At 33.8% G+C, this 19,157-nt stretch overlaps 1 protein-coding gene across 1 annotated transcript in view; it reads left to right on the forward strand.

Annotated features, from left to right (window-relative positions):
- EPHA6 (EPH receptor A6) overlaps positions 1 to 19,157 on the forward strand; it is an 833,569-nt gene that overhangs the window by 394,338 nt on the left and 420,074 nt on the right. The window contains exon 5 of the mRNA XM_064580423.1: positions 5,493 to 5,828. Coding sequence (XP_064436493.1) covers positions 5,493 to 5,828 — 336 coding nt within the window. The remainder of the gene's footprint in view (positions 1 to 5,492; positions 5,829 to 19,157) is intronic.

A 19,157-nucleotide genomic window follows, 5' to 3' on the forward strand; every position in this document is an offset into this window, starting at 1 on the left:
AAATTGGCACTATTTGAAAAATAATTCTTGGAGAATTATACAAAACCATGCATTCTATTTGTTCCCTCAGTTAAAGCACATATTACCTCTGAATCAAGCTGGACCAAGATAGACTTGTATACAGTGATACAAATATTTCAGTGTAATGTGTACATTGTTAGTCACATCTTCTATAAAATGGTGATTAATACTACCTTATGAGTTTGTCATGATAACTGAATTAAATAAATCATGGGAAATATTAAGTACACTTCTTAGAGCAAAACTAGTGCTCAAAAATGTTGGCTCTATTTTTAAAAATCATACCTATAAGGTATAAAAGTGCTCCTTTCTGCCTGAGGACCAATAAGGAAGTTTCACAAAGTGGGTAACACCTAAATTGGAACATGAAGGATGAGTAGGACTCTCCCACAGAGCAAAATGACATAAAGGAACAGTATGCACAAAGGCATTGAGATGCAGCAAAAGGAAATAAGAGGCCTGCTTATAAAGACACATGGTGACAAGGTTGAGAGGTTTAGGTTTTTTTATTCTGGAAGTGAATGGTATCTGGTCTATTAGATTTTTGTTTGTTTTAACTGAGTTTTAGAAATAATGGAGAATCTAAAAAGAATTATCTCAGTCATCATTCACAGTACTATGAATACATTAATGGATAGCAAGTCTTAATTTTGGCACCAATTTAGTTACTGGAGTAGGTGTAAAAATATTGAAGAAAATGAAAATATGTGGAATGCAAAGGATTTGAAGTGTGCATAGTGTTGTATTTTGAGCAATATTTATCTTGAAGATTTCATTTTCAATTGCTCTTCTGTATATAAAATTATTTTAAAATGCTCTAAGATAACATTATTAAAAAGAATCTGTCATTGGAAAGCAATAAATTTCTCATTAATTTGTATGTTTTGAAAGTTTGTATTTGACAATACTCTCTAAGCAAAGCCCTATAAAATACTTTAAATATTTATTTACCAGACATTTTTTTTTTTTAATCCATAGGAAGAATACACATAGTAGAGTTAAAAAAATTCTAAACATAAGACCTAGGTATCGTCTGACCATGAATACAGCGTGTTACCTTCACATAATTACAATACTTTCCTGGGCCTCATTTCTTTATTTGATTAAACTGATTTATCTTCCCTCTGGTGAGGTTGAAGCTCCACTTTTGTGATTACTCATCATCCATTTCCAAATATACAAACATTTTATGAACAAAACTTAGAGTACTAAGTGGCTTAGAGAAGGAAAATACAAAACTCTGCTTGCAGTTACTCCTATTAAAGGCATTTTTCAAAGCTCATTTGGGAAGGAGATTAGATTAAAATATAACTATAGATAAAAGTTAAAGTTAATAGTGATAATTCAAAAACTGAGATGACTTTTAGAGTTCTAAATTATGCCCATATGCAAATCTGACAACCTATATTTTTAGTACATTATTAAAATCTAGAAATGTACTTTTTCATTTATTCCTATGTGTTTATCTTTCTTCAGCAAATTTTAAAATTTACTCATTGCAAAAACATTTACCTAAATTTCTCTAGATGGTTCAATGTATTTTTTAAATGTTCTCTTTGGCATAGATCAACATAGAACTATTTTTCTCTCATTTGTAAGCTCATAAATAAGAAGAAATTTCCTTTTTATTAAGAAACTATGTTAATATATTTATGATAGTCATTAAGTTAACAAACACATTTAAATTTTTGCCAAGTAGTAACTTAACTGATAAAATACAGTTTAGTAAACAGTAGCCTTCCATGACTTGATATCCTCAGTTATTTGGATCAAATTTTCATTATTCTCAATGTTAGAAAATGCATCTGCAAACACAATTAGCTATACAGTAGGTGAATAATCAGTCTCCAGTCATTATGAATAAGACCCCTGTTTATTTGTAGCATATTTCTACAATTAAAATCATGAAATATAAATCTGCAGCAATTGATGTAGTAACTGAAATATGATCCTTAAGTTTGCTCTCCTGTGTCAGCCTGTAAGAGTGTTCTGCAGAATGCTAGTATTCCTATAGATGCTTCTTGGAAAATAAGGTTCTATAAACAAATGTTTGGGAATTTTGGATTTGACAAAGAGAAGCAAATTGTGTTACATTTGTTCCAGTGTCAGTCATTCAGAGGAGTCTTAATTGGAGTACTAAGCTCATTTTTTGTATGATAGCTCATGGGACTAGAGATACGGCACAGGATATATTTTGGGAAATGCAGTTTGTTTAAAAACACTTTACATAAAATGAAATAACACAAAATAAAAATCATAGCCCACCTGGCCTCTGCTACTCAGAGGAAGATGGGGGCTGTTGGCTCAGATGCTTTTCTGAAAAGAAAAGACAGCACTGTCCCCAGCTTCTCATAAGTTTGCTATTGCAGCACTATTCCTTTATTCTTTAAAAGTGTAAAGGGGGAATCCAAATTGAAGCAAAAAATTAAAAGAAGAAGATTAAAGATTTATTTTCTAGATATGCTAGTAGAAATAAAATTGTAGTTTAATGTAAGATTTATTATATGATGGACTTGAAAAACATCTAGTTGCAAATCAGAATAATTGCCCTTCTCTTATGAAGTCAATCTGGAGGGTGAAGTGTGGAGATTGTTTTTCTTCTATGTGAATTACTTGTTTCCTTTAAAGAAAAAAAAAAAAATCAACGTAAGGAAATCCCTAAAAGTTTCAATACAGATTTCTCCAAAAGGGTTATTGCTGCCAAGTTTTTTTTTCCCCAATGTTGCATAATCTTTGTATAATTTATAAATGATAACAAAGCAATCAGGCCACATTCATAAAAACCCAGTGACACATAATTTAGTTGAATCTGAGGATTAGAATTAATTGTCTCTCTTTGTTCCAAGTTCTAAATCTTAGTAAATGATTCACTGCATGTCATTACAGCTTAATATTTGCATGAAATCACAGTTTAGCCGGCATAATTTAACAGCAATTAAAAAGCTATTTAATCGTCATGCAAATTGGTGTGAGGGCCCTTGAGTAAGAAGGGTGTCTGCCTTTTTTTTTTTTAAGTATCTCCAGGTGGACAGTTATATACTTGCAGACACCCATAACATAATTGATAACATTCTTCCTATTCATGAAAATATAAGTGAATAATAATTCATGTTTTCCTTTATAAATAAGAGAAAAGAGCAACAATATGAATATGTCATTCTGTAGGAAGACCTTATTATGATAATGATAATGTATATCTTTATCTCCCATGCATAAGTCTAGGTTGGAGGTAAAAAGCTACACATGTCCCTGTGCTCTAATTTATAATGCCTTCTGTCTTTTCCTTTCTGAAGAAAGACGCTTCTGTAACTCTCTGAAACATGAAATGGCATAAAACAAAGTATGCAGAAACCTGTTAGAAAAGCTAACCATCCCATTTCTAGGTCAGGCTTTAGGTAATATACATACAGATGACTGAGGCCCCTACCCATCAGTTTGCTGTTATCAGGATCCAGCAAAAAGAAAAAGGAAAATATAAAATAACAATTCTTAATATCTCAAACCCAATACATAGTTACGTAAATTTATGAGTAATGTTATGCTACTCTAACACTGTATAACAGATCTCACTAATGAGTCCCATGTACTTATATCCCTGTACTATTCCCTAGAGCCAGAATGTTCTTTTTAAAACACATTACCTCCATATATAAAATCTCTAAGCCTATTCCTGTTGTACATAGAAAAATATCCAGACTCATTACAATGAGCCTAGGAGTCTTGCACTTTCCCACCCCTTCCTCTTCCTTAAAACTCACTTCTTACTTTTTCCTTTTGCATTCTAGCCACAGTGATTATCTGCCAGTTCCTTGACTATTTTAAGATCTTTCTTGACTAAAGAACCTTCTACCCTTAATACTCTTCTCACTCCTCTGACATCCTCTTCTCACCACCTCCATGAGGCTTTCTCCAAATGTTTCTCAGATTGGTCCTCCTGATAGTTTTTTTTTAAATATTTATTTATTTATTTATTTATTTATTTATTTATTTATTTATTTATTTAGAGAGAGAGAGAGAGAAAGAGCATGTGAGTGGGGGGAGGAGCAGGAGGGAGAGGAACAAGCAGACTCCACACTGAAAGTGGAGTCCGATGTGGGGCTCGATCCCATGACCCTGAGATTATGACCTGAGCTGAAACCGAGTCAGACACTCAACTGACTGAGCCACCCAAGCACCCCTGGTCCTCCTGTTAATGTTTATTTCATCTCCTTTCCTTTTGATTTTTGCACTACTACTTATTATAATTTGAATTTTATTCTTCTATTTAATGTGTTTATTTGCCTGCTACTCAACTTAAATGTATATAACAAAGTAAGAATTTGTCTGTTACATTCACACTGTAAGTCCAAGATCTAGCAGGTTATCTGGCACACATAGTAGTCACTTAAAAAAAATATTTATTTCATGAGTGAATGACTATATCTTGAGATCTATAAAGACCCTATACCAAAACTTGAATTTCTCTCTATAGAAAGAATATTGAAGATAATTCTATCCCACCTTCTAAGCAAATTTTCTTGATAGCAGAAATTTAAAGAATTGTTTTAGAGTTATTAAAACTAGTTATTCTAAAATATGACAGGAATGTTATTTTATTTTATTTATGCAATCAATCAAAAGCATAGTCTCTTACAGAAAGGATTCTGTATTATTTCACACATAGTGTGGTGCTGACACCTAGTAGACCTTCAGTTAATGTTTATGCAAGGAATGATACAAACCTGGGGTTTGAAGTACTCACATAAGTATAAAAGATTATTGACACAGTTTTAAGAAAAGACTGGAGTAGTTAAAGGATATTAAGTACTCTATGCAGTGTGATCCATATGGAAAAATATTAAGAAACATATTGTGTTTTTGTATGTGTATGTTAATATTTTTTTCAAATTTTGAAAATGGTGATATAATTATTAAAATGTAATTAAAACCATCACATAATTTTTTTAAAGATTTTATTTATTTGAGAGAGAGAGAATGAGAGAGAGAGAACACACGAGAGGGGATAGGGTCAGAGGGCAAAGCAGACTCCCTGCCGAGCAGGGATCCCGATGCGGGACTTGATCCCGGGACTCCAGGATCATGACCTGAGCCGAAGGCAGTCGCTTAACCAACTGAGTCACCCAGGCGCCCAAAACCATCACATAATTTAAAACAATGTTTGCTTATGATATATTCCAGTAAGCAAATTTTCAAAGTATAATTACTGTATCTTTTGGAGATTTTTGACTTTTGATATTAAATATTCATATTAATATACCAAAAAGTTAAGATATAGACCATCTTCCCCCCCGCAAGACTTTTTTCTTACTAGGCTTAATCAGATGTTTTTAACCATATTTCCTTATGGTTCCTATCAGAAGAGTTCAAACTAATAAACAAAACAAATGTTTATTGTTGAAGTTTTCAAGTTAGCCCCCTTCTAATTCATTGTCCTACACATGTACATTTGTTTTTTAATTGCTTTTCTCTAGGGCCACCTTCAGCTCCTAGGAATGTGGCTTTTAACATCAATGAAACGGCCCTTATTTTGGAATGGAGCCCACCAAGTGACACAGGAGGGAGAAAAGATCTCACATACAGTGTAATCTGTAAGAAATGTGGCTTAGACACCAGCCAGTGTGAAGACTGTGGTGGAGGACTCCGCTTCATCCCAAGACATTCTGGCCTGATCAACAATTCTGTGATAGTACTTGACTTTGTGTCTCACGTGAATTACACCTTTGAAATAGAAGCCATGAATGGAGTTTCTGAGTTGAGTTTTTCTCCCAAGCCATTCACAGCTATTACAGTGACCACGGATCAAGATGGTAAGTTCCACTGCTGTTTTCTCTAAACAAACTCGTAACTCGCTTCAGATGCATAATATCCCTGGTGGACCTATATTCACTGAGGTGCAGTTGTATACTCTATACACTAAAGAGGTGATCTTCTGGTTGTTTTTCTTACTATTTTGTAAGGTCCAGAAAGATATTTTTTATATTACTTCTTATTAGTAAGGTTAATTAGATATAATGCTTCTCTCCAATGTTTATGCATTGCTTTTGATATAATCCTATACAAGTACATCTTAATAAGCAAGTCCATATCACTTACCAACAAACGTCAGATATAAAAAAAAATGTTGCTAAGTGAATTGAAATTTAGTTCCTCCACTTATGCTGCCATTTCTTTTCCATATCAAATAAAGCAAATAGTAAGAATTCATGTTAATTATAATTCATATCTATGTTGTAAAAACATTGCAGCCAACATGCTTAACTGTGATCCACTCTGAAAAGAAACAGCAAATATATCCAGAAATGTATCCAAATGTTGTTGTTAGGCACCATTTGTAAAAAGTTGTTGAACAGTCTTTTTAAAAAATCCAGTTGCTTTCAGTTAAATGTTCCCTTCATAACAGTATAGATTTTTACGGCAACATAGTTAGGCACGAATACCCCTGTGATTTTTATAAGTATATATTCTCTTTAACTCCCTCATAACACAATTTACTGCAGTACATGATACAGAAAAATCATCAGAGATTTTAAAAACTCCCATTGAGAAGCATTCATAAATTATGTGGACACACAAATGATTGTCTTATAGCAGAAAGTATTGTTGTATATGAGCACATATATATATGAGACAAATTTATAAAGATAAAACTATTCTTATGCTGTAACAAATGCCACAGATTATGTGGTTTAAACAACAGAAGTTTATTTTCTCACAGTTCTAGCGGCTAGAATCCAAGAATAAGGTATCAGCGAGGTTGATTTCATTACTCAGCAATAAAAAGGAACAAATTACTGATACACACAACTTGGATGAACTTTAAGGGCTCTGTGTTGAGTGAAAAGGACAATTTCAAAGGGATGCATACTGTGTGATTCACTTATATAACGCTCTTGAAATGACATAATTATAGATATAAAGAATAGATAGGTGGTGGCCAGAGCTGGGGAATGGGAGAGCTGGCCATGAAGGGCAGGAGAGAGCATTGTGATAATACAGTTATATATCTTGATTGTTGTGGTAGTTACATGAAGCTACGTATGTGATAACTTGCATAGAACTACACACATACACACATACACACATATACACACAAGCCCAGTGGATTTTACTAATGTCGATTTTCTGGTTTTGATTTTGTACCATAGTTATGCACATAGTTAACACTGGGAAGGCTGAGTAAATGATGTATGGGATCTCACTATATGTATTTTGTGAATCTATAATAATTGTACAATTTAAAAAAAGTTGCTAAAACTGTAAAATGTGTAGATAGAAACTTTAGTATTTTATTAAGAACATTTTAAATGAATGTGACTTATTTAAATTAATACACATAAATTCACTTTGCTGATAATCTTCAGAAATACATCTGATAAAGCCAAGTAGTACTGTACAATCATCTTTATTTACCATGCAATTTTACCCTTCATTTAGCAAATAACTACACATCATAGAATTTGCTTAATGGCTTTTAAAAAGGAATTCCTATTTCCTCTTTTTTTCCTTCTTTCCCATAGTGTCAACAAAATCTTATCAAATATATCTTCAGAATAAAAGAGATTAGCATCTTCTGTTCCTCTCTACATTAGCAGATTATATCTAAGGCCTTTTGGCTGCCATTGGGTAAAAAATACAACTCAGAACAACCATTCTTAACTATGGGGGATAAAAACAGTATATCACTTTAAATAAAATATATATGTACCTATCTTTACATAATTTCATACATATTGCATTGGGCAGCCTTTCATTCTAGGATTAAAAGAAAGTTCATTTAGTCTACTTTTCCACTTAGCAGAGAAGAGAATATAAATTGTTTCTCACTTTTAAAATGAGAGAATTCATTAAAACTGTATTGCTTTGAAGACAGGTTAGTTAGGCACAAAATAAAATATAGGATCCATATATTGAGACTATACATTCTGGAAGGATAATATTATTAAGCAGTCCTCCCCAGTAAATTTCACTTTGTTGAAGTATATTAAGAAACAATTATTGTTAATTTAACTGTGTTTTAGATAAAAATAGTAAGAAAAATCTAAATATATTTAAATTTTATTTGAAAAGTACATAATGGACCTAACTGAGCTAAAATATTGCCACAAAAATTAATAAAATATTATGACCAGCAGAAACTAAACAAGGATGTCCACTCTTACCACTTTTATTCAACATATTGCTGGAAAATCTAGCCACAGCAATCAGACAACAAAAAGAAATAAAAGGCATCTAAATCGGTAAGGAAGAAGTAAAACTATTTGCAATTGACATGATACTCTACATAGAAAACCTTAAAGATTCCACCAAAAATCTACTAGAACTGATAAACAAATTCAGTAAAGTTGTAGGATACAAAGTCAATATACAGAAATCTGTTGCATTTCTATACACCAATAATGAAGCAGCAGAAAGAGAAATCAAGGAATCAAGCCCATTTACAGTTACACCAAAACCATAAGATAACTAGGAATAAACCTAACCAAAGAGATGAAAGACCTGTACTCTGAAAACTATAAAACACTGATGAAAGAAATTGAAGGTAACACAAAGAAATGGAAATACATTCCATGCTCATGGACTGGAAGAACAAATATTATTAAAATGTCTATACTACCCAAAGCAATCTGCACATTTAATGTAATCCCTATCAAAAACCACTAGCATTTTTCACAGAACTATAATAAACAATCCTAAAATTTGTATGGAACCACAAAAGACCCCAAATAGCAAAAGCAATTTTGAAAAAGAAAAGCAAAGCTGGAGGCATCACAATTCTGGGATTCCAAGTTATATTACAAAGCTGTAGTGATCAAGATAGTATGGTATTGGCACAAAAATAGACACATAGATCAATAGAACAGAATAGAAAACCCAGAAATGAACCCACAACTATATGGTCAATTGATCTTCAACAAACAAGAAAGAATATCCAGTGGGAAAAAGACAATCTCTTCAACAAATGATGTTGGGAAAACTGGAAAGCAACATGCAAAAGAAGGAAACTGGACCACTTTCTTACACCATACACAAAAATAAACTCAATGAATTAAAGACCTAAATGTGAGACCTGAAACCATAAAAATTCTATAGGAGAACATAGGCAGTAATCTCTTTCACATCAGCCATAGCAAGTTTTTTCTAGATATGTCTCCTGAGGCAAGGGAAACAAAAAAATAAACTTCTGCCCAGCAAAGGAAATAATCAACAAATCTAAAAGGCATCGTAAGGAATGGGAGAAGACATTTGCAAATGATATATACAATAAAGGGTGAGGATCCAAAATATATAAAGAATTTATAAAACTCTAACACCTCTAAAACAAAAATCTAGTTAAAATGGGCAGAAAACATGAACAGCCATTTCTCCAAAGATATCCAGATGGCCAACAGATACATGAAAAGATGCTCATCATCACTTACCATCAGGGAAATGCAAATCAAAACTGTGATGAGATATCACCTCACACCTGTCAGAATGGCTAAAATCAACAACACAAAAACCAACGAGTATTGGTGAGGATGTGGAGAAAAAAGAGCCCTCTTGCACTGTTGGTGGGAATGCAAACTGGTGCAGCTGCTCTGGAAAACAGTATGGAGGTTCCTTAAAAAGTTAAAAATAGAGCTACCCTACAATCCAGCAATGGCACTACTGGGTATTTACCCAAAGAATACAAAACACTGATTCAAAGGGATACATGCATCCCTGTGATTATAACAGCATTATTTAATTGCCAAATTATGGAAGCAGCCCAAGTGTCCATATATGATAAATGGATAAAGACGGTGTGGTATACATACAAGGAAATATGATTCGGCCATAAAGAAGAATGAAACTGTGCCATTTGCAATGACATGGATGGAGCTAAACAATATAATGCTAAGCAAAATGAGTCATCAGAAAAAGACAAATGCCATATGATTTCACTCATATGTGGAATTAAAAATAAAAAACAAATGAGCAAAGGGGAAAAAAGAGAGAGAGTGTGAAACAAACCAAGAAACAGACTCTTAACTATAGAGAACAAACTGATGATTATCACAGGGGAGGGATATGGGGCGATGGGTTAAATAGGTGATGTTGGTTAAGGAGTGCACTTTTTGTGGTGAGCACGAGGTGATATATGGGATTGTTGAATCAGTACATTGTACACTTGAAATTAATATAACATTGTATGTTAACTAACTAGAATTCAAGTAAAAACTTAAAAAAAAAACAACAAAAATAGTTCTATATACAGGATGGCAGTGAGCCACTGAATATTAAAATACATTTACCTGGCCCTAACAAAAGAAAGTATTATGATCAGCCTTGTAAGTATGAGTGACTATCCCCATGTCACAATTCTGAGAAACACAAAGAAGACCTTGTCTCACTATGCTGAAATTCTGACATTAGAATATCATGTCTTTAAAAATGCATATACTGGGGTGCCTGGGTGACTCAGTCAGTTAAGCGTCTGCCTTCGGCTCAGGTCATGATCCCAGGGCCCTGGGATCGAGCCCCACGTCAGGCTCCCTGCTCAGCGAGAAGCCTGCTTCTCCCCCTCCCACTCCCCCTGCTTGTGTTCCCTCTCTCGCTGTGTCTCTCTCTGATAAATAAATAAAAACTTTTAAAAGAATAAATAAAAATGCATATACTGTAAGCAAGGGTAACAGTATAAAATAGCTCAATCTGTTCATGTATCACTTATGCTTTTAATATCATATCCTAGTGTTTGATAAAAAAAAGGAGCTTATAGTAACTGGAGTCTCCCAGAGCCCAGGCTTCAGCTGTTAGAATGTGTGCCAGCCTTAATAAGATAATAGTTTTACTGTTACAAATTGAGAAGGCATTTCCCATCATCTCACTTGGGTATCTTTGGAAAATCTCTTTGAAGCAACTTTAAAGGCACTTTCCAAGGTTATCTGGTAGATAACACATTGCAATTTTGTTGGACTGAGAGGACCACAGTCAAAGATTTTTCTCATTTTCTGTAGGTTATGTATCATTCTTTTTAAGCTAAAATGGAAGTGATACATGCTCTTCACAAACCTTTAATTTATTCAACATATATACATTGCTGAGTGAGCCTTTATGAACCTTACACTCTGGTGGGGAGGCAGATAATAAAAAAAAAATTGGCAAATATATAATTAGTATGTGATAAGTCCCACTAAAGAGAAGAGCAAAGTGCTCTGGAAGCATCTATTCTCTAAGTCTGGGGAATAAGATCTTCCTGAGGAACTGGCATTTAAATTAAGTTTTGTTCTGAGAGATGAATAGGCAAAATGAGACTGGGACAAGGGAAAGGATTATGAGCAGAAGGAACCAAGCAAAGGTAAGCAATTGAGGGATTAGGTACTGATGACTAAGGTACCAAAGGCATCTAAAAAGTTGACATATTGCAGAGGTACAGCAGAATTTGAGCTGAAGATTTAACTTAAAATTTGGAGAAAGGAGTGGGTTTCTATAAAATAACCAAGACAAGTTAGAGAATCCCCATTTAGCAGAAGACATTGCTATATTATCAGAGCCACAAAAGGGGAAAAAATCATCAGAGTAATAATATTGTTCATGAGGTGACACTTGTATAAGTAAGGAAATAAAATATTAGAGACCAAAAAGTATAAACAACTGTATTATGTTTTTACTACTTTTTGTGGGCACAGTATAGAACATGGAGATAGAGAGGACATTTGCATTGAATTGCCTTTTCCTTCATGTAGTTGACTAATATGTATGTATCTTTCCTCATATTTAAGAAACATTAAGGAAACCATATTAAATAACCCTGATTTAATTGTTTGCTATCTGTTTACAATTAAACAAATATAAAAAAAATTTCCAAATCACTTACAACCACTTAGCTGTAGTTAAGAGAAACATTCCTTGATTATTCTGATTCCAGTTGGATAAATAAGATTATAGATTTAAAACTATGACTCTCATAATTAGGAATCTTTGCAATAAACCTTAATTAACTGACTTCTACAATCCCTAAGAGCTATTTTTGCAATCTTCTATTTTCATAGTTTATTTAAATGGTTTTTAAAGGTGTTTAATTTAGAAAGCAACAGCTAGAAAACATTTCATTTTAATCTTCAGTGCATGATAGGAAACCAAGGTGTGTAGTTCAGTCAAAGGAATTATTCAGGTCATAGACATAAAGGAAAATGTTAATCATGGATAGTCAACCTGAAACAAAATTGTGTTTGTAGATATCTTGACGTGCAAAAACCTTTAGGGACCATGTTCAAAGTAAAGGAAATGCTAAATTACAAACCAATTCTGCTGATATTTGCTAACAGGTCTTTAAAGCAATTATTGTCAGAACCAGGTTGTCTAATTCCTTGGTTTCTTAAAGTATACATTTAACACTCCTCTCTCTGCCATTGGGTGACTATTCTGTATAATTCTTGCCTCAGGCTTACATTTTGATTAGAGATTTCATATATTTGCTCAGGCAGCAATGATTAATTGAACTAACATTGAAAACAGATTTAAATAAACAGAATTTGTATATATTTGTAAACTTGAGATATCTATTTGATTTATAGTTCACTGCATTTTGGAAATACAGTCTATTTCAAAAGCTAACCTTTTACATATTGCTGGAGTAGGTAACTAGGGACACTATAAACATTCATTTGTCTTTATATCTGTATTTTAAATTATTTTATCTGTGGATATCAGTCCTGTAAAATTCTTGACAGCAAATAATTATTTTTCCAAAATCTGCACAAGTCTATTCAAAGTAAGAAAAAAATCAGTATAAAAGTTTTAAATGCTTACTAAATATACACTGATTACAAGCCAATGACATAAGTGTTTTTAAAAAGACAATAATGATAATTTAAGAGAGATGCTGTATTATTTGTATTTTTCATATTTCTTAAACACAAGAAAATTACATATCAAAAATTACAAACACCTTATATCAAAATATAAAATGTTCCTACACTTGATCTTAGCCAAAAGGCTGAGAAGCGATCAAATATAAAATGTTCCTATCTCCTCAGTCAGTGTTTCTGCTCTGAAAAGTTCACTGAATATTTTTTTTATGGAAGATAATTGAAATGTCGGTCTAGTTAATCATAACTAAATAACTTTATGGTCCAGCCAAATATTAAATTATAATAGAGTCTGGATGATTGCAAACTTTTTTTACTCCTGAGAAATGTCAAATTACTTCCAAGTCTAGTGTCTTTTTGTGGCATGCATCTTTTGGGTAAATGAATGATCTAGAAAAGTCCCTTAGACTTTAGCAGTTAATTTGCTGAGGTTAGTCAGTGGCTCAGTCAACATGTGAAGAAACTGAACTGCTCCCAGTCACTTATGTTCAACAGCACACGTGTTTCTCTCTCACTGAACCATAACCATATATTTTTTAATATTTTGCTTTTCCAACCAATATGTGAGCTTTTTGAGAGCAAAGATGATATGTTTAACTAAGAATATTCTCAACCTCCTTTGTCTGTAACTTCATAAATATCCATTGACTTGCATTAACAGAAATTGAAGAAGGTTTGAGTTATCTTTCATTCATTCATTTACTAATTCATTCAAAAATATTTATTGAATATTTACTGTGTGCCAGAAACTCTTCTATATACTAGAGGTATAGCAAATAAAGGAGAAAAACAAATAAACAGAAACCAGTTAAGTGCCCCGGCTTTTTTGGATACTATATATTCTAATAGCAAGTAGTGATATATCTCATGAAGAAGAACTAAGCAGAGTAGGAGATTCGGAAGAAAAAGAAGCAGGTATTTTACATGGGGAAAGCCAAAACTACCTCTCTTGATAATGTAACACTTGAGCAGATCATGAGTTGAAGAGAAAACCTGTGAATATATAAAAGACTATTCCAGGCAGTGGCAATAAAAAGGGCAAAACCTTAAATTTAAGCAGGCATTTGTCTAGAAAGGGACAAGAAAATATTATTGCATATATTTTCTTTAGCACATACTAAATTTCATGCTCACTAAATCCTCTGGTGCTGTGCTTAAAGAGTTTTCAACAAAAGGTTTTAATCAACACTAACCTATCCTTTAATAGCAATCATGGTTTTTCTTGGTGATCATACATTGCTGGAAAAATGTGTTTAATCCTAAACTTCATTTTAAGCAGTTGGCTCTTAGAGTTATCAGCTGTTATCCGAGTAATTCTCATTTGCACATTTTGCAGGAGAGATGACTAAGTACTTTCTTTAGTATAAACTAATAAGATCTTATTGCTATTATAATACCTCTACTACTACATTAACGTTAATGGCATTTGTTCATTCAAATTGAAAAGTAATGGTAGAAGATTGTTTAGTAACATATTTTAAATCCCGCAAAAATAAACGTGGTTAGCAGTGAAGATAAATGTATATGATTGTATCGTGCATAATCTGTATCTGTCATAGGATGTAAGGCTCTACTTTATGGTAGGCATATGTCTAGCCAATTATTTTCTCATTTTCAATACAGTTCTTTGTTTGGAGATGGAAGCTAATTTAGTTTCATAACTAAACTCTCCCTACAAAAGAAACTGGTTGATTTAGATAGCTGATTTGTATGAGGTTTTTAAAAATATATTTTCCAAAAGTCTCCTTTGTTTTAAATATTATGAAGGATTGAAAAAGCATAATGTGTAGGATTTAAACTAAAAGATTTTCAAGGTTGACAGATTATCCTGATCATGACTGAAAATGTGAAATGTCTTCATACTTAAATACTTTAATTTATAAAGATTGAAAACAAATTGCTGGCCTTTTAATCAAACTGAAATTCCATATAGAATCTTTAGAATAAATAGCTTTTTCTTCCATGTGTTCCTCAGCATTTTTCTATTTGGTTTAGATTCTAAACAATCAGTTCCAGCTACATAATTTTTGATGCCTAGTGAAAAGTGAAACTGCAGGATCCTTTGTTCAAAAAGCAGGAAAAAAGGGTCATTAAAGGTACTAAAATATAAAGCCTTTTCCTTCTGCAATTTCTCTCTCAACTTGCCATGGTGCTTTTTAATTGCCATTTTATGTCCTTTTTATAAGTAACAAAAAAATACAATTTCAAATTATTAGCATAAACTTTACCATTCATCTTTATATTGCTCAATGCCACCTTTAAATTCAAATATAAAAACATTTAACTCATCTGCAGAATCATCAAAATCACAAAATTCTTTTCCTGTAGTCCCTCCTCTCCCATCACAGTCCCTAAAGGTTTCTCAAGTAGCCCAGAACAAACAAATGTAAGCCATACTCAGAAAGGTTGGAAGGAGGGAGAGAGATCTCACCAGGCACTGAGCCAGCCCAGTGAGTGGGCACTCCCTCGGCACAGGGATTCTTTTAGGAAGAATGAAGACACCCCCAGGTTCCCAAGGCCTTCCCAACTCACAGTGGAAGAAAGAACCTCTAAGGTCCTTAAACTGCCTTTCCAGAAAGCTACCTGCATAGGGTGATAGGGTGGTGAGTGAGAAACTTGCCCCCAGTAAGACGTGGCCTCTTCAGAACACAGACGGCCAACACACACACACACACACACACACACACACACAGCTTTGCACTCCCCAGGGCTAGTGGACCTAACCTAGACCCTGCCTGTGCACATGTACAGACCCCCACAGGACACAGGAGACAACCCAGAAATGTGATCCTGCCTCCTCAGTGGTAAACACAATCACCTAACCCGGGTGGAAGGTGGCAGCAATGAAGGGGTGGGGCAGGAATTGGAAGACTGCATGGTGGAGAGCAGGGGAATCTGCCAGGGAAAACACATCTTGGAGATGTGGGAAGGAGACCAGAGGCTGGACCTTGCCTAAAGCCAGGGCTCCAAGCTCCCAAGGCATGTTCATTGTCCTGTCATACTTCACTTACAAAACATGATAAAATTATTAAGAATTTCAAGATGGCGGAAGCTGAGCATTAAAACCCTAAGTAGGATGAAGGAACTGTGCAGATGGGTAAGTCACACATTCATGAAGCAAGCCCTGAAAACATTTTACAAAATAATAATGTCATTGTTTCTCCCATTTACTTCTATGTGTTAGTCAGCAAAGAAATTACTCAGTGAAGATGCTGTGCCCAGGACTGCGCTATATACCAGGTAGTAAAAACAAGACACATGTTTGAGTGTTTGAGACATTATGCCCACTGTGGAGCAGCCAACACTCAGTCTTTTATTCCCTGATTTAGAAGTGAGACCTTGCCTAAGTAAAAAAAGATTATATGATATCTGATACAATATACATCTTCAAGAACTGAGTGCCTGAAATACTACTCAGTAGACGAGTCCTTAAAATATGTATAAAGTAATAAGTGATTAAATAGTGATGAGAGAGGGAGTGAATGTTGATATTTCACTTGTCTAGTTTTACAAAAGAGAGCCTAGTTGTTTGACCACACATTTGTTTTGTTAGGCACTGAGCAAAGCTTTCAGTTATGAAAGATTAAAAACAAAATAATTGAAAGTTAGTTCCATAATGAACCTAATGCTACTCTAATTATTTTGACACCCTATAGACTTAAGGTGAGACTCCATGACTATGATACCTTTATGTTCTACTATATATTGTTATACTGAGTTGTTTCCAAAGTATACCCTAAGATAGAAAAGTTTTTTTCCTCAAAATAATTATGACGTGATTTGAATTATGTGTATTCATCTTTTTTTATTTTATTTTATTATTATATTAATCACCATACACTACATCAATAGTTTTTGATATAGTGTTCCATGATTCATTGTTTGCATATAACACCCAGTGCTCATTGCAGAACATACCCTCTTTAATACCCATCACCAGGCTAACCCATCCCCCCAACCCCCTCCCCTCTAGAACCCTGTTTGTTTCTCAGAGTCCATCATCTCTCATGGTTCGTCTCCCCCTCTGATTTCCCCTCCTTCATTCTTCCCCTCCTGCTATCTTCTTTTTTTTTTTTAATATATAATGTAATATTTGTTTCAGAGGTACAGATCTGTGATTCAACAGTCTTGCACAATTCACAGTGCTCACCATAGCACATACCCTCCCCAATGTCTATCACCTAGCCACCCCATCCCTCCCACCCCCCCACTCCTGCACCCCTCAGTTTGTTTCCTGAGATTAAGAATTCTTCATATCAGTGAGATCATATGATACATGTCTTTCTCTGTTTGACTTATTTCACTCAGCATAATACCCTCCAGTTCTATCCACGTCGTTGCAAATGGCAAGATTTCATTCCTTTTGATGGCTGCATAATATTCCATTGTATATATATACCACATCTTCTTTATCCATTCATCTGTCGATGGACATCTTGGCTCTTTCCATAGTTTGGCTATTGTGGACATTGCTGCTATAAACATCAGGGTGCATGTACCCCTTCAGATCCCTAAGCAATCTTTCATTAAAGCCAGTAAATAATATGGCACGGGTGATAAATACGTCTATATGTGGATAGAAGTGTACTTTTCATTCCATTTTATTTTGCCTTTAAAAATTTATTTAACTCCTCTGCTCTAAGATGTGTATTGCCTTTTAGTTTATAATGCTCATGTGAATTGATGACTTCTCTTTTTTACTTCCTCTTTCAAGGCTTCTTTATATAAATAGTGAATGATTGGCTATTTTCTATCTCTGAGTTTAGATTATATTTTGATAAGTTTATTTGATAGTTATGTCCTATCCCATAATTTTGTATTTTTAAGTTTTTAATTTTTTTTTTAAAGATTTTATTTATTTATTTGAGAGAGAGAATGAGAGACAGAGAGCATGAGAGGGAGGAGGGTCAGAGGGAGAAGCAGACTCCCTGCCCAGCAGGGAGCCCGATGCGGGACTCGATCCCAGGACTCCAGGATCATGACCTGAACCGAAGGCAGTCGCTCAACCAACTGAGCCACCCAGGAGCCCCTTTAAATTACTTTTCATAAAGATAAGTGTGTTGGTCAGTTGTAGATATGAATTGCACATTCAGATTCCTAAAAATTGGGAATAGGTTCCTCAGTCTATTTTTACAAGAAGAAATACTTAATGTGCTGAATAGTTTTGAATATTTAAAAGATTCAACTGCTGTTTTTATTTAGCTGTTTTACAAAATGTGAGATACTTGTATTAAGAGCAGAACAATTAAACTCTATTTCAAATGCTATTTAATTATATATTTAAATTTAAACTATAACTGACATGCAAAATTATTTCCTAAAATAAACTATTTTTCACCTCTGAATTTTATTAACCTAATTGCTGCCATCTCATATCAGTTTTACACTTATTTTACAAGGTGACAATTTTCATGTGCCTTAAAGAATCTCAAGAGACTGTAGACTTCAACAAGTCATCAGGCAGGATGCACATATAAATCTTATGAGATAAATAAATACATATTTTTAAATTGTATATTATAAATAAATATTCTTTTATCCCATTTCAAAGATCTCTAAGAAAGATTTCCAATCCTCTGGTATCATTTAACTGACTCTTTTAGCATGGTTTTCCATGTATTTTATTAAAATCTTTCTTCTGCCTGTTAACCTATTTAAGAAGAAAATATAACAAATTTACTTCAGGAAATGGAAGGTCACAGTTCTCTGCATTATCACTGTCTGTAGATGGGAAGACCATCTGTAGAACATTACAGTTGGGTCATACCTACTTATTTCATTTGCAAGTTTATCATCCGCAACCCAACTGCTTCTACTGTTCTCTAATTCTATATGTCTAGTAGACTGGAGAGGTGTTGTGCATTCATGGTCACAAATCTTAAAGGAACCACAGGAGAAGTGACAGTATATCGGATTAAACACTCCTCTAGATGTCCTCTTAGATGCATTTTTGAGGTAATCTGAGAGCCCCACAGTCATTCTCTTATATGACCACTAGGCAATGTTAAGCTCCAGAGAAGACTCCTCTCCAAAAGGAAAATGAGAGTCACGGAATCATCAAGAAGCCTTTTCAAAATCTGAATACTTCTACCATGTCATTCTGGCACAGTAATGGTGCCTTTAAGGAACATTTGTATAAGGAAAAAAAGAAAAAAAAAAAAAACAACTCAAAATAGTGTGCTGTTACTATGATGAGCAGTGAGTTTAAATTCAGCTTAAAATCTTAACATTTTCAACTCGGAACCTTAAAACAAGGAAGTGTTTGTTCTGTAAAAATTATCTGTCTTTTTAAAAAGTTTATTTTTG

Source organism: Mirounga angustirostris, unplaced genomic scaffold (assembly GCF_029215605.1).
Source record: "Mirounga angustirostris isolate CCGP_5_RB_7025 unplaced genomic scaffold, mMirAng1.0.hap1 SCAF_1, whole genome shotgun sequence".
Taxonomy (NCBI): Eukaryota; Metazoa; Chordata; class Mammalia; order Carnivora; family Phocidae; genus Mirounga; species Mirounga angustirostris.